Source organism: Balaenoptera borealis (genome assembly GCF_965194805.1).
Source record: "Balaenoptera borealis genome assembly, chromosome: 5".
In the NCBI taxonomy this organism is placed as follows: Eukaryota; Metazoa; Chordata; class Mammalia; order Artiodactyla; family Balaenopteridae; genus Balaenoptera; species Balaenoptera borealis.
The window spans coordinates 145,451,957-145,479,205 of record NC_138862.1 but is presented as its reverse complement, the minus strand read 5'-3'; the positions used below and the strand labels follow the sequence as shown (position 1 = coordinate 145,479,205).

Sequence of the window (27,249 nt, the reverse complement as noted above, 5' to 3'; positions counted from 1 at the left end):
CACGCGGGCTTCAGTAGTTATGGCTCACGGGCTCTAGAGCGCAGGGTCAGTAGCTGTGGCGCACGGGCTTAGTTGCTCCGCGGCATGTGGGATCTTCCCAGCCCAGGGCTCGAACCCATGTCCCCTGCATTAGCAGGCGGATTCTTAACCACTGCGCCACCAGGGAAGTCCCCAGAAGTGGATTTATTTAGAGCGATACACACTCCATAGACAGAATGCGGTCCAGCTCAGAGAGTGAGAGCAGCCCGAGGGCATGGGGGGCATCTGGGAAAGTGAGAGGGGCCCAGGGAGATATACACTCCACAGACGGAGTGTGGGCCATCTTGGAAGGCGAGAGGCAGGACAGGTCTTTAAAGAATCATCCAGTCCAAAAAGTCCATAGTGCCTGCTTATGGTGAAATGGTTGAATAATCACTGCTGTCGTTCAAAGAATGAGAGAGGTCTATGCACAGACGTAGAAGGATTTCCAGGAGACACTAAGTAAAGCAGCTCACAGGGATATATTTATAATATCTCATTTATTACTACCTCTCTGCTGTGTGCATGTGTGTTTCCACATACATATGAAAGATCTGGAAGGACACATACCAACGTGTTAATCACTGATATCTATGGGGAAAAGGCGTGCTAAGGAGTGTCTGCATTTCTTACTGGACATACTTTTTACTGGGTTTTTACAACCCAGAAGCTATTACCTTTATAATTCTGAAAATTCCTAACTCATACTGTTCCTGTAAGAATTAAAGTAAAATGTTAGTACAGTGCCAATATATAGTAAGTGCCAATAAATAAGAGTTATAATTATTGTTACTAGGACAATGTTATATTTCTTTCTTGAAAATCGAGGGAGTTTAGGAAGTGAAGGTATGCAAGTGAGTATGGTAATTAAAAGATTTCATTAATGACTTGTGGAGTTTCAGATGTGGCAGCATTCTTTATTTAATCACATTAAGTTTCCTTTTGTGCTTATTGAAAGAACTGTTCAATCTTACATCATTTTTTGGGGGGGCGGCACACATAAAAAGGGAAACACATATGAAATAAATTGGTAAGTGTATTCCTACCACTTCACATTCAGGATACAAATCTTCTAAATCAGTGATCAACTCAGAGGCACCAGTGAGCCTGTCTTTCCACACACCCTCACCCTTATTTCTATCAAGTATTGGTGATACAACATTTTTAAAGTAAATTGTTTTTTTTTTCCCTCACGGTGCAGCTTGTGGGATCTTAGTTCCCTGACCAGGGCACCCTCACCCTTGGCAGTGAAAACGCGGAGTCCTAACCACTGGACTGTCAGGGAATTCCCCAAAGTAAACTGTTTCTATTAATGTAATTTAAAATTTTTTAAATTTATTTAATTTATTTTTGGCTGCGTTGGGTCTTCATTGCTGCACGCGGGCTTTCTCTAGTTGGGGCGAGCGGGGGCTACTCTTCATTGCGGTGGGCAGGCTTCTCATTGCGGTGGCTTCTCAGAAATAATAATAACAGAAATAATATAAAAAGTAGCTGCATTTCCCAAAGTCTTTTCATTGAAACAGAAATTCAACAATGTTAATAGATATTCCTGCAAATAGTTTCAAGGCTAAGTAAGTTTAACTTGTTCACGGCAGCGTTGCTCTGAGACAAAAAATGTTAATGTTATCTGATGAATCTCTTATGCTTGGGTACTACACAATAGTGTGCATGGTTTCAGGGATTTATAATTTCCAAAATCTCTGTTTATGCCTCAAGGAGCTAGTATACTGAGAAACATTATTTGCAAAATGCTGGAATGGGAGATGAAAAAAATGTAATACATAAAAATAGGTTACAAAAGAGCAAATAATTCTTATCATAGGTGGAGTGTCCAGAAACAAGTCTTGCCTGTATGACTGCACACTCAGAATTTTTAATGCTGCTTTAAGTATCTTTTACTATGAATTTGAAGCTTTCCAAAATGTGAATCCAAGAGTCCAACCCCTTGGTACTTCTGCATTCTCCCTGCTACTTTTGAAAGTTAGCTATTTGAGTGTCTTCTATGATCATAACACTGGATTTATATTATACGGTTTAAAATCATGGACGTGGAGAGATGTCCCTGGACCCACAGGGTCTTGGACCTCAGGTAGTCTTTGATCCTTTGGACTGACTCCAAAAAGCAACTTATTTTGTAACAAGGCAGATAAAGCAGATTCAGGCTAGTGTCCAAGAGAAGTGCTAGTCAGTCCTACAAATTGTGGATGCTTGTCACCATAGTTCAATGATAAAATGTAACAACCGAAGGGTTTTACCAAGGGCCAGATTTATTCACTAGTATTGCCAGCTTCCTAGCACATTGCCGAAGATGCTCCACTGCCAAGTATGGCAGCCAACCTGGCACTCTGACAGAAGGGTGTGGTTTGGACGAAGAGAGGCTTGGGCTTGAATTTCACTTCCACCACTTGTTCAGCTCTGTGGCTTTCTATGACAATTAATTTCCTTGGCTGTGAAATAGGAGTGAATAATACCTCCCTCTTAGGGTTGTTGAAAGTTAATTAAGCTAATATGTGTGAAAGTGCCTGCCCAGTACTGTACTAAACAGATAGCAGGGTTCTCGATAAATGGGGTTATTCCTTCTTCATAAAATGAAGCATAAGCATTGGCTGGGCTACAGCTCATCGACTTCCATAGACAGAACGTGTTCACTTTCTCTGCTCAGTTTCACTCAGTTGGATGCTTTTGTTATCCCTCTTCTGGTCCCACCCCCAGTTCTTTTCCCTGGTACCGTAATCTCTCCTCTTTCCCTCCTCATATCATCCTGCTTTTCATTCCTAAAGAAGAACAATGCTTTAACTAATTCTTGATAATCTGTTAACGGATAAAGTTTAAGGTACTTTACCCTCTTTGGTATTCAACCAAAAACACTTGAAAAAATACAACTTAAGGATCCTGGTCAAGTTTCAGCACCATCACGGTGATGGGTGAGATGTTTTGCTTTGAGGAACTTTTTGATATGCCTCAAATTCATTCTTTGAGAACTTATTTACTGAATACCTACTATGTGTCAGGCTTTCTAGGACTGGATAGCACTAGGTAGTGTACCATTTACTGAACAGACTGGTCTTGTTCTTTTACTTTTCCCAAACAACGTTTAAATCAGAAATACATTCCTTAAAGAATCAGCATCTTAGGTCTGCTTCTGGATATTTCCACACTCAAGCAGCACTCTCGAAGTAAAGAAGAAAGCTATTAGACAAAGATATCAGTTTCATAAGATATCTGGGCTAATCTGTGCTTAGCTGTTTTTAAGTAGGGAACAGTTGCTTTTTGTTAATTGGCACACTAAAAGATGGAATATTTTCAAAGTTCTGATTTTTAATTATCACCTTGGGTAACCTACAGGTATCTTTTTTGAAACCCCTGTAACTTGAAGACTTTCCATCTTAGATTTTTCTGGTGTAGGTATTTCTCGTACTTCCAGCCCCGTACCATCCGAGTTCCTAGCTCTTCTGAAATGCAAACAGTGGAGTTAGGAAAGCCACTGCTATCTTATTTCTTTAGGTCTGAATCTTATAAACTCACTGAGTCCCTCGATCCAATGACTCTAAAGAGACATCTAATACAACATAGCCATACGCGCGCTAAGATCACATCACATTCTGTGGGTGAAGGTCAGGAGAATGACGGCATCTAATGCTCCCCCAAGATGGGGTTTGCTTAGAACAAAATGCTTCTTTGAAAGCCCAAACCTAATGGTACACCCTTTCAAAGCCCAAGTACAGCATTTTTTTTTTTTTTTTTAAACAACAGCTCCTGTTTTTTAATTTTTATTTATGTATTTATTTATGGCTGTGTTGGGTCTTCGTTTCTGTGCTAGGGCTTTCCCTAGTTGCGGCAAGTGGGGGCCACTCTTCATCGCGGTGCGCGGGCCTCTCACTATCGCGGCCTCTCTTGTTGCGGAGCACAGGCTCCAGACGCGCAGGCTCAGTAATTGTGGCTCACGGGCCTAGTCGCTCCGCGGCATGTGGGATCTTCCCAGACCAGGGCTCGAACCCGTGTGCCCTGCATTGGCAGGCAGATTCTCAACCACTGCGCCACCAGGGAAGCCCCCAAGTACAGCATTTTTAACTATATGCCAATCATATGCTAATTATGCTTTCCATATTACATAATTTAGTAGAGTAGTTGAGAGGCCTGGTCTATATCACCTAAAATAAGGGAAAATGTCCCTTCTATCTGTACAAGTAATTAGAGACATCACCAGAGGATCAGCATAGCTTGCTTCGCCAAAACCAATCGAAATAAACTCCTCCAAATCAAAAAGGCAAACAAGATGAACCTGCTATAATTATTATAGGTAGAAATTGAAGACCTTTAGCCTTTATCTGTCTTCTCAGTGGTGATAATACTCAGCAATGTGGTGGTCATTAATGTCTTCTGCCATCAATAAACACCTGTTACTTTTGGTGCTTAGGTATATTTTTAAAAGTAAAAATATACTTAGAAAATATTTGGAGCAATTAGTCTCAAAAAGCAGAGTTAATAATCTTATTATGATATTTACTATAGAAATGCTGAAACCCAAAAGGCTACATTGATGGTAGCTTTCTTCCTTAACTTGAGCATATACTTCTAAAGAAATATTGATATAACAAAGTAAATTACATTGAAAAAATTTAATAGTCATTATCTGGAAAACCATTTATTGAGTTTACTGAATTTTTCTTCTTATTCTTTGCCTAGCAACTTTGTATATATTTATGATCCATAAAAGCTAACACAATAAGAGGAAGGGAGAGGTAAAATTGCAGACACTGAATCTTGAATTCAAATATTAACTTCTTTAAATGCTCACTGGGTTAAAGATTAGCACCTCTCCCCTCACCTCCCAACTGAACCTCAGTGTTGGAACAAGACATGATTTAAGTGGAAACTCTATTGAAACTTTGCCAGGTATCTAGAAGTATAGTTTTGAGTTTCTATCTTCTTAGTTAAATCAATCATTTATTGATTAAAATACCTGCTGTGTTTAAGCGCAATGAAAGGTGTGACACATCAGGTAAACTGTTTATTAAATAGCAAAGGGATTCATATAAATTGCTTTTTTACTGGAAAGCTTAGCTCAAAACTAGACTACACAAGGTGTAAACTCAAGGCAGAGACTACATCCTCATAACCTTCTTGAATTCTTAGGTCCTGAGTACCTAACACATGGCAGGCATTTAATATTTTTTTGATTGCTGTAATAGGGAGACATAAGATCTAAGAATAAAAATTCTAAAGTAGTTAGGATAAATTCCCATGGAAGCTATTCAGAAAGCTTGATTAAATAAAGGCCTTTATTTTGACAGTTAATGGAATTGACTTTGATTTCTACAATTTTTCATTTTGGCTGGTGCCTGCCATGGGGTGGAAATTAAGTCTTTAAATGTAATAAACGCATGAATAAAGTAATATTACAAACGGGACAAACCTTGACATAGAAGCTTTTTTTAAATTGAAGTATAGTTGATTTACAATGTTGTGTTAATTACTGCTGTACAGTGAAGTGATTGTTATACATACATATACATGCTTTTTTTCATATTCTTTCCCATTATGGTTTATCACAGGATACTGAATACAGTTCTCTGTGCTATACAGTAGGACCTTGTTGTCTATCCATTCTATATATACAGGCTTACATCTGCTAACCCCAACCTCCTAATCCATCCCTCCCCCAACCTCCTCCCCCTTGGCAACCACCAGTCTGTTCTCTATGTCCATGAGTCCACTTCCGTTTTGTAGATAGGTTCATTTGTATCATGTTTTAGCTTCCACATATAAGTGATATTATATGGTATTTATCTTTCTTTTTCTGACTTACCTCACTTAGTGTGATAATCTCCAACTGCATCCATGTTGCTGCAAATGTCATTATTCCATTCTTTTTTATCGCTGAGTAATATTCCATTGTATATACGTAGCACATCGTTTTTGTTTTTTTTTTTTTTAATTTATTCATTTTTGGCTGCGTTGGGTCTTTTGTTGCTGCATGTGGGCTTTCTCTAGTTGCTGCAAGCGTAGGCTACTCTTTGTTGTGGTGCACGGGCTTCTCATTGCAGTGAATTCTCTTGTTGCGGAACACGGGCTCTAGGCACGCGGGCTTTAGCAGTTGTGGCACGTGGGCTCAGTAGTTGTGGCGCACGGGATTAGTTGCTCCACTGCATGTGGGATCTTCCTGGACCAGGGCTCGAACCCGTGTCCCCTGCACTGGCAGGCGGATTCTCAACCACTGCACCACCAGGGAAGTCCCTGTACCACATCTTCTTTATCTATTCATCTGTTGATGGACATCTACGTTGTTTCCATGTCTTGGTTCTTGTAAATGGTGCTGCTGTGAACACAGGGGTACGTGTATCTTTTTGAATTATAGTTTTGTCTGGCTACATGCTCAGCAGTGGGATTGCTGGATCATATGGTAATTCTATTTTTAGTTTTCTGAGGAACCTCCATACTGTTTTCCATAGTGGCTGTACCAACTTACATTCCCACCAACAGCGTAGAAGGGCTCCCTTTTTTCCACATCCTCTCCAGCATTTATCTGTACAGTTTTTAATGATGGCCATTCTAACCGGTGTGAGGTGGTACCTCATTGTAGTTTTGATCTGCATTTCTCTAATAATTAGCAATGTTGAGCATCTTTTCATGTGCTTATTGGCCATTTGTATTTCTTCTTCGGAGAAGTGTCTATTTAGGTCTTCTGCCCATTTTTCGATTGGGTTGTTTATTTTTGTCATTGTTGAGTTGTATGAGCTGTTTGTATATTTTGGAAATTAAGCCCTTGTTGGTCACATCTTTTGCAAATATTTTCTTCCATTCTGTAGGCTGTCTTTTCATTTTTGTTTGTTTGTTTTTGCTGTGCAAAAGTTTGTAAGTTTGATTAGGCCTCATTTGTTTATTTTCATTGGTATTTCTATTGCCTTGGGAGACTGACCTAAGAAAACATTCGTACGATTTATGTCAGAGAATGTTTTGCCTATGATCTCTCATAGCTTTTTAATATGGCAATTATTGCAATAGTTACTCTGTAAATGGAAGTTATTTGACAAAACCCCAGAAGGGAAAGCTGCACTGAAGTTCAACACAATCACTTTTATCATCAATATATGCTGCAGGAGGTTAAACAGGTCAACGTGTCTTCAGGAGCTGAGATGCTTGTGATCTATGTACATTTTCCCATTCATGGAGAACCTCTGCTTTAAACTGCTGATTTGCATTTATATTCAACAGCTCCTTTATTTGTGATTCTTTTAGGTAAGTCAGTATTTTCATAAGAACAAATCAAGTTACATTTACTAGAGGGTCTTCATGCTTAGAAGGCTAAAGACCTCAGTGCCTCATGTACAAGGCAAGTGAAAAGATGAACGTGAATTTCCATTAGTTAACCCATCTGACTTTTGAATATATGGTTTTATTTATTAGAAAATTTGAGACAGAAGAGCTTTGAAAACTGAAGTTTAAAAAAAAGAGATGGCTATATATTTTATATCTTGGCTTCTATTTAACACATATATCTTTATTAAAAAAAACCCTCAGAGCCCTTAAAATTATTTACCCCTTTTCAAACTTGTAGAATATCTGTGTACTTTGAAGATGTAAAGACAGAGTTAAGTACAAGAGCAAAAATCCTCAACTTAAGGAGGCGCAAACAGAGGTCCGTGAAGTTAAATAACAAGGCAGGAATACTTAGCTGATCAGGTTCAGAGCCCAGATTAGACCCTGGTCTGTCTGATTTACAAGCTGGCACCTCAAGTTCAAGGTAAAGAAAGGCTTCACTGTTCTGAACTAAGATCCCAAATATGCCAAAATTATATGGCCGCTAGAGAGCTAATTAAGAAAAACTATGTCTAAATTATTTCCATGTTTCAGAGTTCTCCTACTCTTTGGATTCAGAAGTCAGTTGAAAGCTGTGACCCGAGACATTTTTGTTTTCCCTTGAGAGGAAATGCGCAGTTGGAAGTTCACAAAAACACCTTTCCAAGAGGCAGCAATAAGGTTTTCATCTTTTTAAAAAGCTCTCTTGTCCCAACGATTTGGTGGCACTTCATGCCCTCAAGTACGCATGTTGGTGATAGTTAACTCCCTTTTAGCCTGTTTCACAAGCCAGGCTCTCAGTGACTTGAAATCAGGGGCCCCGGTTTTATTTTGAGCCCACGGCAGAGCCTGGTACAGGGTGGCGGAGTGTGGCATGGATTTCCATCCAAAAGCAGGACAAAGTCAAGCCATCTTCCTCTGCCAGACCGTGCTGCGGCTGTGTGGGTGATTTTCTTCCTTAGAAAGCTTTGATGTGAATGACATGATTCCTTGGTGCGTGCACTGGGACATTAAAGAATTAAACGTACGCTTAGAGACAGAAGGCACAGTTCTGGACAGAAGAGAATGAAACGTGACAGTGACATGTCCTCATTGTTCAGAAAAGAGAGAAGGTCAACAAAGAGTAGACTCGGAACCCTCGGCCCACCGGGCATTCTTTCCCGGGAACGTTCTCTGTGCGTCCCGTATCATTTAAGTTCTTTAAAAGCAGTTTTCTTGAAACACACCGGGTCTCTTTTGCGGTGAGGGGAGGAGAGGGCGGGAGGAGATGGAGGAGGGGAGGTCTGAGGAGAGGATTCTTACACAGCAGCGTCCACTCGGGGCCTCGGGAGGCCGGGGTCACGGGGCCCTCCTTGCACCAGTGATCTGCAACGTCCCTCCTGCGGTTTACAACCGCTCTTTAAAAATACTTTCCCTTTGGGACGGCGGCTCCCGGCTGCTTCCTGCCCCCTCCCCGCCCCCTCCCACGGCCCCGGGCAAGGAAGGGCCTGGGCTTCACCCTCAGGGCTAGAGTAAACGGCACGCTCGGAGGATTAAAATCGACCCAAGGCCAAGTCGACCCTTTCCCTTTGCCGCCCTCAAACGACCCTTGACTGCAGCCCCCGCTCTGCCTTCAAAGGGAAAACCCTCAGACACACACGCAAACAAAAAACCCCAAGTCTTCCCTTCGGTTGCTACCCGCAATGACGTTTCCCGCTCGGGTCCCGCCCCTCCGGGGCTTGGGAATTTGGGATTGGCCGAGAGGTTGGCTGACGGGGCGCCGATTGGGCGCCGCGGCGTGAGTGACAGCGGGGAGGCCACCGCTCCCGCCCGCCCTCCCCCCGGCCTCCCCAGCCCTCCCCGGGGTGCGAGTGTGTGCGGTGTTATGCCGGACAGGAGGGAGGCGACCGCGGCCGCGGCGGCTCCGCTTATTGTCCCTCTCGGCGAGTGGATGTGAGGAAGTCGGGCTGCGGCGCGGCCGACACAAGCGGCTTAGGCGCCGGCGGCGGCGACCCCGCTCCCGCTCCCCGAGGGCGGCCTCCGCGGAGCCTGAGGAAGGACAGGGAGCCGCTGCGTCCCCGGCGCATCCGGACGCCCGCGCTCGGGGCCTCGGCCGGCCCGGCGGGGAGGAAGCAGCGCCGCCGCCCACCGCCGGCCTCCACGCTTCCTGCTCCGGCGCCGCCTCCTCAGCGGCCGCGCAGGCCCGGGCGCCGCGGCCGCGCGCCTCGAGTTTGAGGGCGGCGGGCGGCAAGGCCTCCTCGGCGGGCTCGGCCGGGCGTCCGCCCCGGGGTCGGCGATGGGGCACGGGGGGCGGCGCCGCTAGGAGCGCGGCGGGCGCGCGATCGGTGCGGAGCGGCGGGGCCGGGCGGCCCGCGGGAGGCGGAGCGGCGGCCTCGGGCCGGGAGCGGAGGAGCGCGCCATGGCCAAGGCGGGCGGCGGCGGCGGCGGCATCGGCATCGGCGCGGGAGCCGGCGGCCTCGGGGCGCTGACCTGGGTGGTGAGTGGGGGCGGCGGGGCGGGGGTCCGGGCCGGGGCATTGTTCCCGGGCGGCGGTGGGGGGCTCCGCCCGTAGGATCCTGCTGGGGGTGGGGGAGGACAGGGGGAAATCCGGGCCCCCAGACGCGCGCCCCGTCGGGGCGCCTACCGGCTGAACCCCGCGCCCGCCCCTTTTCTTTCTTCCCCGCCTCGGTGGGGGCTCGGGCTGCGGGCGCGCAGCGTGCACTTGAAACTTTGGGGGACAGACCGTGAGCAGGATGGGGGGCCCCCCCCGCTTCATCTTCTTTGCTGTTGCGCAGGCTTTGCAGGGCGGTGGGGCAGGAGATGGTGGGGATGGCAGTGGTGCGTGTGTGTCCGTGTGGGTCAGCGGTTGCTCCAAACGTGTCTTAAGAGAAGCCGGGGGAGAGGTGCGCGCCCGTGTGCGTGTGCCGTAAGTGCCACCATGTGTGACGCTCTCGCGTCTCAGGGAAGAATGGATTTGGTGAGGGATGCGGCTGCAGCCGTGTGCACTTCAGTGCCGAGGGTCTCGTTCGGTTGGAAGCGCGCTCGGGATGGCTCTTTCACAGCAGTGAATACCCTGTAGCTCGTCCGTCTGTCACAGGGGGATTATTAAGGGCGCTTACCTGCGTCAGCTTCGCGGGCGAAACGGGAGGGGGGCTGCGTGGACAGTGTCGCCGAGGTGACCCAAGTGATTTGTCCTGGAGTCAGAGCATTTCGGCGCTCGGTTCCTGCTGCTGGCAAGTAGTGGAGGAGGGAAGACCTAGAGAGATCCGATTCCCACGGCGGATCGATAATTCACCCGCATTTCACTGGCTCAGCAGAGAGTTCAGACCAGGGTCACTTCCTACACACACACACACACACACACACACACACCGGCTCAGCCAACTGACTAGGCATCCAGGAGAAGAAAAGCCTTACATTTTCCCAGGGGACTTTGGATGCACCCTCCCTTTTCCAAAACACCCAAGGAGACTTTCATATGGGCATTTTTATTAAGTTCTTAATTGTCTTTTTGTTTGGGTGAGGTTTAGGTGAGTTGGGTAGCAGTTTCGCTGTATTGACAAGTATTCCCCGTTAAAAAAAAACAAAAACAAAAAAAGACAACTGTGTTACCGCTAACAGGAAAATATTTTAACCATTTATGTTTGCACGCCAAGATGCTTTGCAGACTAACTTGCCAGACTGTCATTGTTGGATCTGTCCGAATTCTGTGTATTACTCCAATAATGTAGTAAGTATGAACAGACCAGAGCCAGGAGAGAGAAAACGTCAGATAATAAGTTAGCCGTCCATGTGAACATGGGGGGGGGGCGGGGGGGGAGGAGGGGGAGGTTTGCATAAATGCAAAAGAAGGCCTTTACCCTCGTTACTAAAATCAAACAACTTCTGAAAATGGAGTTAGCCAGATGGTTCTCTTTCACTGTTTGGAAGTGTTGAGGCCTCATCAGTGTTTCCTCTGAGGACCTCTGATTCTCCGTAATGGTAAACATTTTGCTCCAAGATTGAATTGGTTAGCTTTAACATTTAAAAGCAATATTTTTTTAAAATTAATTTTACCTGTTACTTTTTACTTCTTTTTTTTTAAATTTTATTTATTTATTTATGGCTGTGTTGGGTCTTCATTTCTGTGCGAGGGCTTTCTCTAGTTGCGGCGAGCTGGGGCCACTCTTCATCGCGGTGCGCGGGCTTCTCACTATCGCGGCCTCTCTTGTTGCGGAACGCAGGCTCAGCAGTTGTGGCTCACGGGCCTAGTTGCTCCGCGGCATGTGGGATCTTCCCGGACCAGGGCTCGAACCCGTGTCCCCTGCATTGGCAGGCAGACTCTCAACCACTGCGCCACCAGGGAAGCCCTAAAAGCAATATTTTTGTTTACTGTTCCTTAACTTTGTAGATAATGAAATGACCACTTTTTCTTTCAACCTCAATAGGAAATTTTTCTTTCATTTACAGAAGAAATTTCGTGAAACTTAGAGGGTGTCATTCAATATCAGAAAAATTCATTTGAAACTAAAATTGACTTACTGAATCAGTATTTTCTCACTGTAAACCTATTATGGGAAATATAGTAAAATAAATAAAAATCACTTAATCTTTTATTTATATATTATATCCTCTTGTTGAATTAGAAATTTATTAAAAAGATAATCACTCCCTAAGTCCACTTTAAGATTTGATGCTTGCTTTAAATTTGTCAGGTTATATGAGCATCTTTATGTCCATAATATACACCATTGACCATAGACCATAGTTTAATTTTATGGGGGGAGCAATATAGGGAGGTGGTTATGAGCATGGACTTTGGTATCATATTGATGTAGATTCTGATCCTGCCTAACATGTAATCACTGGGACTTTGCACAAAGGGACCTAATCTTTCTAAGCCTGTTTCTTCATCTGTAAGATAAGGTTGCATTGATAATTAAATGAGTAATATACATAGCACATTGCTGGGCTTAATAAATGTTTGTCTTTATCGGTGAAATTCAAGAAATACACACTGAGAAGAATAAAGTTGCTTTTACATAAAATATCTTTGAGCCAGAGTGAAAGCAGATTATTCCTTTGCAAGAGTTCAGGAGTTTGTTGCGGAGGTCATCTATTTCTGAAGAGGGTTAATTTTGCCTGCTTTATTGAAACATGTCATATTGCTACCTGTTTGTGGGTAACAGGAAGAAATAAAAATTGAATCAGTCCCTGCTATCGTTCTTCTTTTTAGGGAGTGGGGGTGGGTAACGCCATGTGTTGCTGGTAGTAACTTGTGTTGGGATGTGTGCTACAGAGTAGTGTTAACATTGTCACTGCACAGAAGTTTACATTTTTGAAACCACAAAGCAAAGTGGTTTAAGATTATTAACTTCTCCTTATAATAGTGCATTGGGTTTGTGTTTGATTCGCAATATCTTAACAAGATATTTTAAAAAATTAAAAAGTGAAAAATATAAGTACTATAGTAAAACTATTTTGAGTTAAAATTGACAACAGCTATGAAAGCTTCTCTGAAGCAAGCAATTTCTTGAATTAACTTTTAGTTTGTAAAGCTTTTCTTAAAAAATATTTGTTTATTTATATGTATTTATTATTTATTTATTTTGGCCGTGCCGGGTCTTAGTTACCGTGCGTGGGATCTAGTTCCCTGACCAGTGATCTTTCCCAGCATCCCCCACTGCACTGGGAACGCGGAGTCTTACCCACTGGACCACCGGGGAAGTCCCTGGTTTGTACAGCTTTGATTTGTAGACCCTAATAATCTATTTCATTCAGTCAGTCTTTTATCAGGTTTAAGTGGTTGCAAAAAACATTTTATTTTATTAGAGTACAGTTAATCACTATGTGAATATTGATCTTTTCCCAGTACTACTCTAATTTAGTAGATTAAGAAAAAAAAAAAAGACACTGTAATGGAAAATATTAAGCCTATAAAATTATGGTGGCCAGAATGGTATAAGGACACTCCATCATCAAGCTTCAGCAGTTACAGCTCAAGGTCACCCACCTTTCCCCCTCTCATTATCTTGAAGCAAAGCAAATCCACTTTATCTGTAGATATTTCAGTATTCACCTCTAAAATGTAAGTTTCTTAAATATAATAACTACTATTAACATTGGAGTTTTTTAAAAGTAAAATTCAATGAAATATAAAACATACTTTGTTTTGACTGTGAATATTTCTAATTTAGGAAACATGACTGTATATTTAAATATTATTTAAAGATTTGTATTAAAAACTTTGTTATAGTGGCTTATTATTGCAAGTCTAAACTCCTCAACCAGACTTTCAAACCACTTCTTTTATAAACTATGTGCCAATTGAAATTTATTCCATATCGTCCTCATGGTTAGATTTACCTCTTCACTTGTCCCCTGGGCATCATGTTTGTTTTTGTCACTTTGCATGCTTATCTTTCAACAGAAATGCCTCTTTCTCTTTACCAGTCTAAATCTTAATTACTCTTCAAGGCTAGCTCAGGGTCTCACCAAACGTTTATCCTCCAGTTTATACTCATCTTTTTCTGTCACCCTTATGGATCATAAAACATAAATATATCTTTCCTTTTAATGTAACTTTCATGTGTGATACTTTTAACAATTAGATTATCAACTCCTGGAGTCAGAGACCATGTATCCTTTATAGTTTTTAGCAAAGAACTGGATACATAATCCAACCTCAGTTATTGTTAACCAGTTAGATAATTGACTAACTTCCTCAAAAGTCTTCTGTCATTCTTAGGACAAGTGGTTACATAACAATGTTCTTTAGATACATTCTCAAGTAACTAATTGCAGTTACAATGAGAACAATTTTTAGAAACTGTGCTAACTTTTCTGAATAGAAGTGGGTGTGTTCATCAGTAGTTTCAGATATGTTTAATACTTGGGTGTAGCAACAGTTGCATTTTACTAAGTACGTTAAAAAAAAAATAAGCCTCCTTTGTATTTTTAAAAATCTTAATACAAATAGGACTCAGTTTTAAAGAAGAGGTGAGACCGGTATAATTATTCCCATTTGGAGAGAAGGAAACGGGGGCTTACAGATTAGGTAACAAACTGTTAATCACGTGACTAAAGCAAAGGTGGGATTTAAACCAGGCCTATATTCCTAACCATCATTTACACATTCTCCTGGCTTAAAGACAGTAACAACCAAAACAATTTGTCTTTTATACCGTGATATCTTTCCACTAACCTTTCTCTTACTTTCACACAAAAAGCTACAAAGTACACTTCCCTTTCAGGGTGTATGTATTTTGAATAATATTGTAAATGTGATGCCTTTTAAGAGTATGGGCTACGAAATCACATCACCTGGTTTCATAACTCAGCTTCTTCAATACTAGCTTTGTTAGCTTACATTCTTCAGACCTCAGTTTCCTTGCTGTAAAAAGGGAGTCATTAGTAATGGTGTCTACTTCATGGAGCTTTTATGAGGAATGAGAGTACTCATATAATTCCCACAATGCTTTGCCCATGGTAAGCTCTTAGATGAGTGTACACACACACACTTGTCTTCCCCCTCTTCGTTTTTAAAAAATCAAGGGATCAGTATTTTCACTTTTGTCTGGGAAAATTTTCTTATATTGCAAAATGATCGCCACAGTAAGTCTAGTTAACATTCATCACCATACATAGTTACATATTTTTTTCTTTGTGACAAAAACTTTAAAAATCTACTCTTAACAACTTTCAGATAGACAACATGGTATTATTAACTATAGTTACCTTACTGTACATTACATCCCCAGGACTTACTTATTTTATAACTGGAAGTTTGTACCTTTGACCACCTTCACCTGTCTCCCCGCCTGCCCACCCCCCAACTTTGGCAACCACTGATTTGTTCTCTGTATCTATGAGTTCGGTTTTTTTGTTTTGTTTTGTTTTAGATTCCACATATAAGTATGATCATACAGTATTTTTGTCTTTCTCTCTCTGACTTATTTCACTAAAATTATGCCCTTTAGATCTACCCATGTTGTCCCAAATGTCAAGATTTCATTCTTTTTTTATGGGTGAATAATATTCCATTGTATATAAACACCACATTTTCTTTATCGGTTCATCCATTGATGGACATTTATGTTGCTTCCTTGTCTCAGCTGTTGTAAACAATGCTGCAGTGAACATGGGGATACATATATCTTTTCAAATTAGTGTTTTCATTTTCTTCGTATAAATACCCAGGAGTGGAGTTGCTGGATTATATGGTAATTCTATTTTAAATTTTTTGTGGGACTTTCATACTGTTTTAAATAGTGACTGCACCAATTTATTTATTTACTTATTTATTTTAAAGAAAAATTTTTTAACCAGCTTTGAGATACAATTTACATACCATAAAATTCTCCCGTTTATAACATACATACAAGTCAGTAGTTTCTTTTTTTTTAATTTTTTAATTTAATTTAATTTTTTTTTTATACAGCGGGTTCTTATTAGTCATCAGTTTTATACACATCAGTGTATACATGTCAATCCCAATCGCCCAATTCATCACACCACCCCCACCATCCCCCCGTGGCTTTCCCCCCTTAGTGTCCATACGTTTGTTCTCTATATCTGGACTGCACCAATTTACAGTCCCACCAACGTACACAAGCGTTCCTTTTCTCCACATTCTGCCAATACTTGTTATTTCGATAATAACCATTCTAACAGGTGTGAGGTGATATCTCATTCTGGTTTTGGTTTGCATTTTCCTGAGATTAGTGGTGGTGAGCACCTTTTCATATACCTGTTGGCCATCTGTATGTCTTTTTTGGAAAAATGTCAATTTAGATCCTCTGCCCATTTTTTAATGAATTGGGGTTTTTTTGGGGTTTTTTTTTGTGTGTGTGTTTTGTTGTTTTTGTTGTTGTTGTGTTGATTTTTTTTTTTTTTACTATTGACTTGTATGAGTTCTTTATATATTTTGGATATTACCCCTTATTAGGTATATGATTTACAAATATTTTCTCCCATTTGCTAGGTTGCCTTTTAATTTTGTTGATGGTTTCCTTTGCTGTGCAGAGCTTTTTAGTTTGTTGTAGTCCCACTTGTTTATTTTTGCTTTTGGGATCAAGTTAAAAAACAAATCATCGCTAAGACTGATGTCAAGGCGTGTACTGCTTATGTTTTCTTCTAGGAGTTTTACGGTTTCAGGTCTTACATTCAAGTCTTTAATCATTTTGAGTTAATTTTTGTGTATGGTGTAAGATAGGGGTCCAGTTTCATTCTTTTGCATGTGGCTGTCTAGTTTTCTCAACACCACTTATTGAAGAGATTGTCCTTTTCCCCTTGTATATTCTTGCATCCTTTGTGATAAAGTAATTGACCATATACGCATGGGTTTATTTCTGTGCTCTCTGTTCTGTTCCATTGATCCATGTGTCTTTTTTAAAGGACGTTCACCGTTTTGATTACTATGTTACTTTGTAATATAGTTTTTTTGTTTGTTTGTTTTGGTCATGCCATGCAGCATGTGGGATCTTAGTTCCCCTGCATTGGGAGAATGGAGTCTTAACCACTGGACCGCCAGGGAAGTCCCTGTAATATAGTTTTAAATTATGCCTCCAGCTTTGTTCTTCTTTCTCAAGACTGCTTTGGCAATTCAGGGTCTTTTGTGGTTCCATATCAATTTTAAGATTGTTCTATTTCTGTGAAAAATGTTGTTGGAATTTTGATAGGGATTGCATTGAATCTGCAGATTGCTCTGGGAAATACGGACATTTTAGCAATATTAATTCTTTTAATTCATGCACATAGAATTTTTTTCCATTTATTTTTGTCTTCAATTTCTTTAATCAATGTCTTATAGTTTTCAGTATACAGTTCTTTTACCTCCTTGGTTAAATTTATTCCTAGGTAGGGACTTCCCTGGTGGTCCAGTGGTTAAGACTCCATGCTCCTACTGCAGGGGGCACGGGTTCCATCCCTGGTCGGGGAACTACCATGCTGCACCATGTGGCCAAAAAAAAAAAAATGTATTCCTAGGTATTTTAATTTTTATTGTTTTTGTTGCAATTGTAAGTGGGATTTTCTTAGTTTCTCTTTCTGATAGTTCATTGTTAGTTTACAGAAACACAACGGATTTTCGTATATTGATTTTGTATCCTGCAACTTTACTAAATTTGTTTATTCTAATAGTTTTATGGTGGAGTCTTTAGGGTTTTCTCTACATAATATCATTTCCTCTGCAATTAGTGACAATTTTACTTCTTTCTTTCTGATTTGGATGCTTTTTAGAGAAAGTATATTTTTTATTTTCACTATGGACATTTAAGCATTTCTTATGATATTAAGTATCCCTCATCTTCTACCTCTCTCCTTGTCCCTTGGTTTGGGAGGGCATTTCTGGAGGTACATTAATGGTGGGTAGATAACATGGCCTTCTCCGTGGTTATATGAGTGAAATGTGGCTGAAATGAATATCAAAGCATGGCAGCCTTGAGGGAGAAAAGAAGAGGAGGAGATATTATAAAAGGGTAATGTGGAGTCTGAGACAGTCTTTATAGAAGACAGGAAAAGAGGCTTGTTGCTAAGCTTTTGCTGGTCCCACTTTTGTTGGCTTGGTGATGGTGAGATTTCTGTGCCTGTTGTGTGGATGAGTGGCTCAGTTCCTTTTTTGCACCAACTGGCAAACCATCTCCTTTCCCCTCTTTGGCAGCAATTCATTCTTTCACAGAAAAACAAACTATGGGCGATTGTCTCAAATTGCTGTATATCAGGTGACCACTCTGTGAATGGAAGAATCTTTCTTTCTACAGAATGATCTTGGTACATACTCTTTGTGAGATTAGGAGTTTGTTTTATTGGAATGTTTTTCTTTCCTTTTCTGGTAGTTGAAGTATTCTTGATAAAGGTTGAGTCTTTGATAAATATTAAATCTATATTCTTTTATTAGTAGTTAACAATATTGCAAAAAAGTGCTATAAAATAGATTAATATTTTAAAATAGATTTTATGTATTGTTTTGACATTTTTGTTATAATTTAAGAATTCTCAATAATGCATTGTTTAACATGGCAGCCAGCTTTTGAACTTTAGAAAAAGTCAATTATGGCATCATCATATGTATAAATCACAAATGACATAATTAAAATTTTTTTTAGTTACGTGGAGGATATTTATCTTAATATGGGCTTATTTTGCATTTTCATTGTCTTTAGTTTTATGTGGGGATGAAAATGTGCCCTGAGTGCTTAGATTCCAGTATAATTGGGTGCTGGTGTTATTTATTACTATAAATAGTTTGGTGCTTTGTCCACACAAAGACAATAAAATAAATTACAGGGCTTCCCTGGTGGCGCAGTGGTTGAGAGTCTGCCTGCCAATGCAGGGGACACGGGTTCGAGCCCTGGTCTGGGAGGATCCCACATGCCACGGAGCAACTGGGCCCGTGAGCCACAACTGCTGACCCTGCGCGTCTGGAGCCTGTGCCCCGCAACGTGAGAGGCCCGCGCACCGCGATGAAGAGTGGTCCCCGCTTGCCACAGCTGGAGAAAGCCCTCGCACAGAAACGAAGACCCAACACAGCCAAAAATAAATAAATTAAAAAAATAAAAATAAAATAAATAAATTACAAATAAACTGAACTCATAAGATTTCAGTTCTATCAGACCTTAATGAAAATTTATTCAGAATGCTCTTTGTAGCTGATTATTTTCAATGGCATACTGTTAATTTTTATTCAATGTGGAATACTTAGTGCAATTACTATAGTACAAGATACCGTATTACTATGAAGATACAAAATAAGAAAAGGTTAAATCATTTTTTTTTATCAGAAGACCCCTTGTTTTCATCGTTGAAAACGAGCATAATTCTGTTAGTCTATAGGTATCAAATGTATATCACTCTCCTTTTCATCTGTGGGCTTGAGAGTGCTTTTATAAATGTGTAGATATGAATTTGCTGGACTGTTTTTATAGAAGCTAATTTCTTGATCTCTTTTCTGAATATTATGAGCAACACTGATTGAACTGAATTTCTACTCAGAGTGACTTTCTTTTCAAGAGCTAGAGATAGTGGTAATAGTAGCTGTGGTGAAGGTGCTCAGTGAACTTTTCTCATTTAGTTTCTCTGTTCTCAGGCCAAGGTTGTTTGTATTCACACCTGTTTGTTCTAGGGATGGGGCCATCCCATTGAAGCGGGGGGAGTTGCCCTCTCTCCCCTTACCTTCAGATTTTGAGTTTTAGTGGCCTGGACAATATGCAGGGGGACACTTTCTGCTAATAAACAGGAGCTGCAAGAGACCATTAATCCAGACTTCTGTGAGAAAAGCTGACAGACCTCTCAGGGGAGAGACCCTTCTGTGTTTGCTGCCCTGAGTCAGTGCGCGGTGCAGGCTGCCCCCAGTTGAGAGTAGGAACGTGCGCTCCCTGCCTTCTACGCTGCCCGGACTGCCGGCTTGTTGTGGTTTCACCGAACCTTTTTGCCTAGATTCTAGTGAGAAAGTTGGGACTGCAGAAGTAGTAAGTAGGTACAAACAGTGTCTCTAAAAAAAGAAACCTTCAGTTCTATTCTAGCTTATGTTCTCATATACATGGATTAATAAGCTTTTAAAATATTTTAATATATGTTCATTGTAGAAAGTTAGAACATGTCTATCAGAAAAGAACATGGAAAAATATTTCTACTTCTCACAATTTTTATTTATATTCTGTTGGGTAAACAACATTTCATATTTTTTCCTAGGCGTGTATGTATTGTGTGTAATTTTTTTCTGATGAAAATGGGCTCATTTTTTTATATCCTTTTGTAACTTTGTTCACTAAACAGTATAGTTTTAATAACCTAATTTAAAAATACTTGATTATATATAATTTTATATAAAAGTTATAGTAAGAGAAGTTTCTAATTAACACACCTATTTTTTGGTATAGGTAATTAAAAATATTTACTCAATTAAATATCCAGGTTTAAAGGTTTATATGAAGTTTTAGAAATTATTTAATATCATCATGGAGAGTTGATTTGAAATATCTACAGATCGTCTGTTTTATTATTGTATTCTATAAACAGTGCATAGTCCTTAAGCTTTTCATTACTTTAAATAGAATGGTACCTTTTTTTCTTTCCTCAACACCTGTCATATGACACGTAGGAAGAAATATTTTGGCATAAAATATTTTAAGTATATTGTCACACTTATTTTGTAAGTATTTATGTATTATTATATTCCTGGAAAAGATTACAAATAGTAATCTGACAAAGCCGACTACATATTACATAGTCTTTGATTTTTGAGACATTATTCTGGCAAGAATGACAACTTTTTGAACTGGATAAGGATCTGGCAGGTGCAAACCAAACATTCCCTATTCTCATGTACCAATTTGGGAGGAAGAGATGGCGACTGGTTGTAAGGGGATGTGGAAAAAGTTATAAATCCTCGAAAAAGGAGTGAGGTGGGGCTCTACCCAGTTTTCCATACCAGTGTGCCACTTTAGCTCAGTGTTAACTCGCCAGGGCTAAATGCAGAAGTCTCTGCTGGAGTCTGATCTTAAAAATGTTTTCTCTGGGGGCTTCCCTGGTGGCGCAGTGGTTGAGAATCTGCCTGCCGGTGCAGGCGACACGGGTTCGAGCCCTGGTCTGGGAAGATCCCACATGCCACGGAGCAACTAGGCCCGTGAGCCACAACTACTGAGCCTGCGCGTCTGAAGCCTGTGCTCCGTAACAAGAGAGGCCGCGATAGTGAGAGGCCCACGCACCGCGATGAAGAGTGGCCCCCGCTCGCCGCAACTACAGAAAGCCCTCGCACAGAAACGAAGACCCAACACAGCCAAAAATAAATTAAATAAATAAATAAAGAAGCTTTCATTTAAAAAAAAAAATGTTTTCTCTGTGGTGGGATTTGTTTTGGAGGAGTAGCCTGGGATAGGAAAGCCTTTACTCGCATGGTTACTATAAGTTCCTGAGCTTTATGCCACAATTGCCGAGTTCTGAGTTAGTGGTGAGAGGTTGCTGTTACCCACGTTGGAATGCATAGCATTTATCACCCTTAAGCACCTTCCTGAAGGATGAGATCTCAGTCCTTATGAGCGTTGTTCTAGCTATTCTGAGGACCCCTTTAAAAAAATCAGTGATGTTTTTATTATTAGATTTGTTTCCATAAATTATCTCATCTCAAAAAGCAAGGGACATGATTAGAAATTTGGAGACGATCTGGCATTTTAAAAATACAGTTCATTTTTCTGGCCAGCAGGTTCGTCATGTAATTAGCTTGACAGAAATAGAATATGAAGACTTTATGAAACAGAATTTTCTTATGTCCAAAGCTATTTTTAATTGACTGGGCAGTGTTAATGGGTAACCTTATAAATGAAAGAATGTATAAGAAAATCTCTTTAATTTTATGTAAAATTTATGGCATTGGAAGATTGTAATTGATGTTTGAATTTCCGTAGGTTTTATCTGTTAAAATTCTTGTCTTGCTTTAGACTACTCAGAAGTTATGTATTTTGATTTTTTAAACATACATTTGACATGTTTTTAAAAATAATAACTTTAAAGATGATGGTATGGCTATGCCTAGGTCTTGAAGTGGTATGTTGCTTGTTCAAATGCACAAAATATCTCTGCCCCCCATTGTTTGTCTTCTGATTGTTTCATTTCTCCTAAAATTCAAATACCTATGAAAATACCTTACTGTGTCTTATATTTGAGTTATTTTTGGGCTCTGAAAAAACGGCCCTCATAATAACTTTCTCTTAGTGAGATGTCTTAGTTGTCAGCATTAGGGAATCCCAGAAGGAGAGAGATGTGTTCTCTGTTGCTATTAAGAAGACAGGGAAGTCTCCAGACCCTGGGAATTTTTGTTTGGGATCCTTATCTCTGTAGGAGTTAGAATTAGGATCACAACTTCTGCCTCCTTGGAATTAGCAGAGAAACTGGAATTATAGGGTGCCTCAGAAATGGGCCATTTAGTGCTGGTATGTAAGGAATTATTGGCATGGCCTACAAAAGTGTGACGTTTGAGATGTCATAAAACCATGCTTGGTATCCTCAGCCCTGTCAGTATCTGCTAACTACATAGGTTACTATCTTGTGCAGGTTATCTTTGCCCACTCTTTACTATAGTCTCCAGTAGCTTAATGGCAAAGACTTACATCTGGAAGTTTTGGGGAGCCCTGTAGCCAGCCAGGTTCAGTCGTTGTCAACCTATAACCTGACAAGAACTCACATTCCTTGGAAAGTTTTGAAGACTACAAAAATTAACCTGATACCTTACAGAATTGTGAAATATTTCTTTTTTTTTTTTTTTCATTGCAAATATTTATTTCCATTATGAGATCTACAGAGGCGTAATACTGTTAAAATGAGAATAGTTTCTGAACCGTATACTTTTTTTTTTTTTAACATCTTTATTGGAGTATAACTGCTTTACAATTGTGTGTTAGTTTCTGCTTTATAACAAAGTGAATCAGCTATACATAAACGTATATCGCCATATCCCCTCCCTTTTGCATCTCCCTCCCTCCCACGCTCCCTGTCCCACCCCTCTAGGTGGTCACAAAGCACCAAGCTGATCTCCCTATGCTATGTGGCTGCTTCCCACTAGCTATCTGTTTTTCATTTGGTAGTGTATATATGTACATGCCACTCTCTCACTTTGTCCCAGCTTACCCTTCCCACTCCCTGTGTCCTCAAGTCCATTCTCTAGTAGGTCTGCATCTTAATTCCTGTCCTGCCCCTAGGTTCTTCATGACTTTTTTTTTTTTAGATTCCATATATATCTGTTAGCATACAGTATTTGTTTTTCTCTTTCTGACTTACTCCACTCTGTATGACAGACTCTAGGTCCATCCACCTCACTACAAATAACTCAATTCCGTTTCTTTCTATGGCTGAGTAATATTCCATTGTATATATGTGCCACATCTTCTTTATCCATTCATCTGTCATTGGACACTTAGGTTGCTTCCATGACCTGGCTATTGTAAATAGAGCTGCAGTGAACATTGTGGTACATGACTCTTTTTGAATTATGGTTTTCTGAGAGTATATGCCCAGTAGTTGGATTGCTGGGTCGTATGGTAGCTCTATTTTTAGTTTTTTAAGGAACCTCCATACTGTTCTCCATAGTGGCTGTATCAATTTACATTCCCACCAACAGTGCAAGAGGGTTCCCTTTTCTCCACACCCTCTCCAGCATTTATTGTTTCTAGATTTTTTGATGATGGCCATTCTGACCGGTGTGAGGTGATATCTCATTGTAGTTTTGATTTGCATTTCTCTAATGATTAATGATGTTGAGCATTCTTTCATGTGTTTGTTGGCAATCTGTATGTCTTCTTTGGTGAAATGTCTATTTAGGTCTTCTGCCCATGTTTGGATTGGGTTGTTTGTTTTTTTGATATTGAGCTGCATGAGCTGTGTGTATATTTTGGAGATTAATCCTTTGTCAGTTGCTTCATTTACCAATATTTTCTCCCATTCTGAGGGTTGTCTTTTCGTCTTGTTTATGGTTTCCTTTGCCGTGCAAAAGCTTTTAAGTGTCATTAGGTCTCGTTTGTTTATTTTTGTATTTATTTCCATTTCCCTAGGAGCTGGGTCAAAAAGTAGCTTGCTGTGATTTATGTCATAGAGTGTTCTGCCTATGTTTTCCTCTAAGAGATTTATAGTGTCTGGCCTTACATTTAGGTCTTTAATCCATTTTGAGTTTAGTTTTGTGTATGGTGTTAGGGAGTGTTCTAATTTCATTCTTTTACATGTAGCTGTCCAGTTTTCCCAGCACCACTTATTGAAGAGGCTGCCTTTTCTCCATTGTATATGCTTGCCTCCTTTATCAAAGATAAGGTGACCATATGTGTGTGGGTTTATCTCTGGGCTTTCTATCCTGTTCCATTGATCTATACTTCTGTTTTTGTGCCACTACCATACTGTCTTGATTACTGTAGCTTTGTAATATAGTCTGAAGTCCAGGAGCCTGATTCCTCCAGCTCCGTTTCTCTTTCTCAAGATTGCTTTGGCTATTTGGGGTCTTTTGTGTTTCCATACAAATTGTGAAATTTTTTGTTCTAGTTCTGTGAAAAATGCCAGTGGTAGTTTGATAGGGATTGCACTGAATCCATCTGTTGGTATCATCTTTAATTTCTTTCATCAGTGTCTTATAATTTTCTGCATACAGGTCTTTTGTCTCCTTAGGTAGGTTTATTCCTAGGTGTTTTATTCTTGTTTTTGTAATGGTAAATGGGAGTGTTTCCTTAATTTCACTTTCAGATTTTTCATCATTAGTATATAGGAATGCAAGAGATTTCTGTGCATTAATTTTGTATCCTGCTACTTTACCAAATTCTTTGATTAGCTCTAGTAGTTTTCTGGTAGCATCTTTAGGATTCTCTATGTATAGTATCATGTCATCTGCAAGCAGTGACAGCTTTACTTCTTGTTTTCTGATTTGGATTCCTTTTATTTATTTTTCTTCTCTGATTGCTGTGGCTAAAACTTCCAAAACAATGTTCAGTAACAGTGGTGAGAGTGGGCAACCTTGTCCTGTTCCTGATCTTAGTGGAAATGGTTTTAGTTTTTCACCTTTGAGAATGATGTTGGCTGTGGGTTTGTCATATATGGCCTTTGTTATGTTGAAGTAAGTTCCCTCTATGCCTACTTTCTTGAGGGTGTTTATCATAAATGGGTGTTGAATTTTGTTGAAAGCTTTTTCTGCATCTATTGAGATGTTCATATGGTTTTTATTCTTCAATTTGTTAATATGGTATATGATATTGATTGATTTGCATATATTGAAGAATCCTTGCATTCCTGGGATAAATCCCACTTGATCATGGTATATGATCCTTTTAATGTGCTGTTGGATTCTGTTTGCTGGTATTTTGTGGAGGATTTTTGCATCTATGTTCATCAGTGATATTGGCCTGTAGTTTTCTTTCTTTGTGACATCTTTGTCTGGTTTTGGTATCAGGGTGATCGTGGCCTCGTAGAATGAGTTTGGGAGTGTTCTTCCCTCTGCTATATTTTGGAAGAGTTTGAGAAGGGTAGGTGTTAACTCTTCTCTAAATGTTTGATAGAATTCGCCTGTGAAGCCATCTGGTCCTGGGCTTTAGTTTGTCAGAAGATTTTTAATCACAGTTTCAATTTCAGTGCTTGTGATTGGTCTGTTTATGTTTTCTATTTCTTCCTGTTTCAATCTTGGAAGGCTGTGCTTTTCTAAGCATTTGTCCATGTCTTCCAGGTTGTCCATTTTATTGGCATATAGTTGCTTGTAGTAATCTCTCACAATCCTTTGTATTTCTGCAGTGTCAGTTGTTACTTCTTCTTTTTCATTTCTGATTGTTGATTTGAGTCTTCTCCCTTTTTTTCTTGATGAGTCTGGCTAATGGTTTATCAATTTTATCTTCTCAAAGAACCAGCTTTTAGTTTTATTGATCTTTGCTATTGTTTTCTTTGTTTCTATTTCATTTATTTCTGATCTGATCTTTATGATTTCTTTCCTTCTTCTAACTTTGAGGTTTTTTTGTTCTTCTTTCTCTGATTGCTTTAGGTGTAAGGTTAGGTTGTTTATTTGAGATGTTTCTTGTTTCTTAAGGTAGGATTGTATTGCTATAAACTTCTCCCTTAGAACTGCTTTTGCTACATCCCATAGGTTTTGGGTCATCATGTTTTCATTGTCATTTGTTTCTAGGTATTTTTTGATTTCCTCTTTGATTTCTTCAGTGATCTCTTGGTTATTAAATAGTGTATTGTTTAGCCTCCATGTGTTTCTATTTTTTACAGATTTTTTCCTGTAATTGATATCTAGTCTCATAGCGTTGTGGTCGGAAAAGATACTTGATACGATTTCAATTTTCTTAAATTTACCAAGGCTTGATTTGTGACCCAAGATATGATGTATCCTGGAGAATGTTCCATGAGCACTTGAGAAGAAAGTGTATTCTGTTCTTTTTGGATGGAAAGTCCTATAAAGATCAGTTAAGTCCATCTTGTTTAATGTATCATTTAAAGCTTCTGTTCCCTTATTTATTTTCATTTTGGATGATCTGATCTGTCCATTGGTGAAAGTGGGGTGTTAAAGTCCCCTACTATGATTGTGTTACTGTCGATTTCCCCTTTTATGGCTGTTAGCATTTGCCTTATGTATTGAGGTGCTCCTATGTTGGGTGCATAAATGTCTACAATTGTTATATCTTCTTGGATTGATCCCTTGATCATTATGTAGTGTCCTTCTTTGTCTCTTGTAATAGTGTTTGTTTTAAAGTCTATTTTGTCTGATACGAGAATTGCTACTCCAGCTTTCTTTTGATTTCCATTTGCATGGAATATCTTTTTCCATCCCCTCACTTTCAGTCTGTATGTGTCCCTAAGTCTGAAGTGGGTCTCTTGTAGACAGAATATATATGGGTCTTGTTTTTGTATCCATTCAGCCAGCCTATGTCTTTTGGTTGGAGCATTTATTTAATCCATTTACTTTAAAGGTAATTTTCGATATGTATGTTCCTATTACGATTTTCTTAATTGTTTTGGGTTTGTTATTGTAGGTCTTTTCCTTCTCTTGTGTTTCCTGCCTAGAGAAGTTCCTTTAGCATTTGTTGTAGAGTTGGTTTGGTGGTGCTGAATTCTCTTAGCTTTTGCTTGTCTGTAAAACTTTTAATTTCTCCGTAGAACCTGAATGAGATCCTTGCTGGGTAGAGTGATCTTGGTTGAAGGTTTTTCCCTTTCATCACTTTAAATATGTCCTGCCACTCCCTTCAGGCTTGCAGAGTTTCTGCTGAAAGATCAGCTGTTAACCTGATGGGGATTCCCTTGTATGTTATTTGTTGTTTTTCCCTTGCTGCTTTTAATGTTTTTTTCTTTGTATTTAATTTCTGGTAGTTTGATTAATATGTGTCTTGGCATGTTTCTCCTTGGATTTATCCTGTATGGGACTCTCTGTGCTTCCTGGAATTGAGTAACTATTTCTTTTCCCATATTAGGGTAGTTTTAAACTATAATCTCTTCAAATATTTTCTCAGTCCCTTTATT

General features: G+C 39.9%; 1 protein-coding gene across 3 annotated transcripts in view; it reads left to right on the top strand.

Moving 5' to 3' along the window:
- Nucleotides 1-9,147: 9,147 nt before the first annotated feature.
- Nucleotides 9,148-27,249, top strand: part of TOP2B (DNA topoisomerase II beta) — a 66,909-nt gene continuing 48,807 nt past the window's right edge. For 2 of the 3 annotated variants that reach the window (XM_082392613.1, XM_082392612.1), the window contains exon 1: nt 9,149-9,793. In XM_082392613.1, coding sequence (XP_082248739.1) covers nt 9,716-9,793 — 78 coding nt within the window. In that variant the 5' untranslated portion in view covers nt 9,149-9,715. Of the gene's footprint in view, nt 9,794-27,249 lie in introns of all 3 variants that reach the window. The other variant, XM_082392614.1, reaches the window with a different exon arrangement.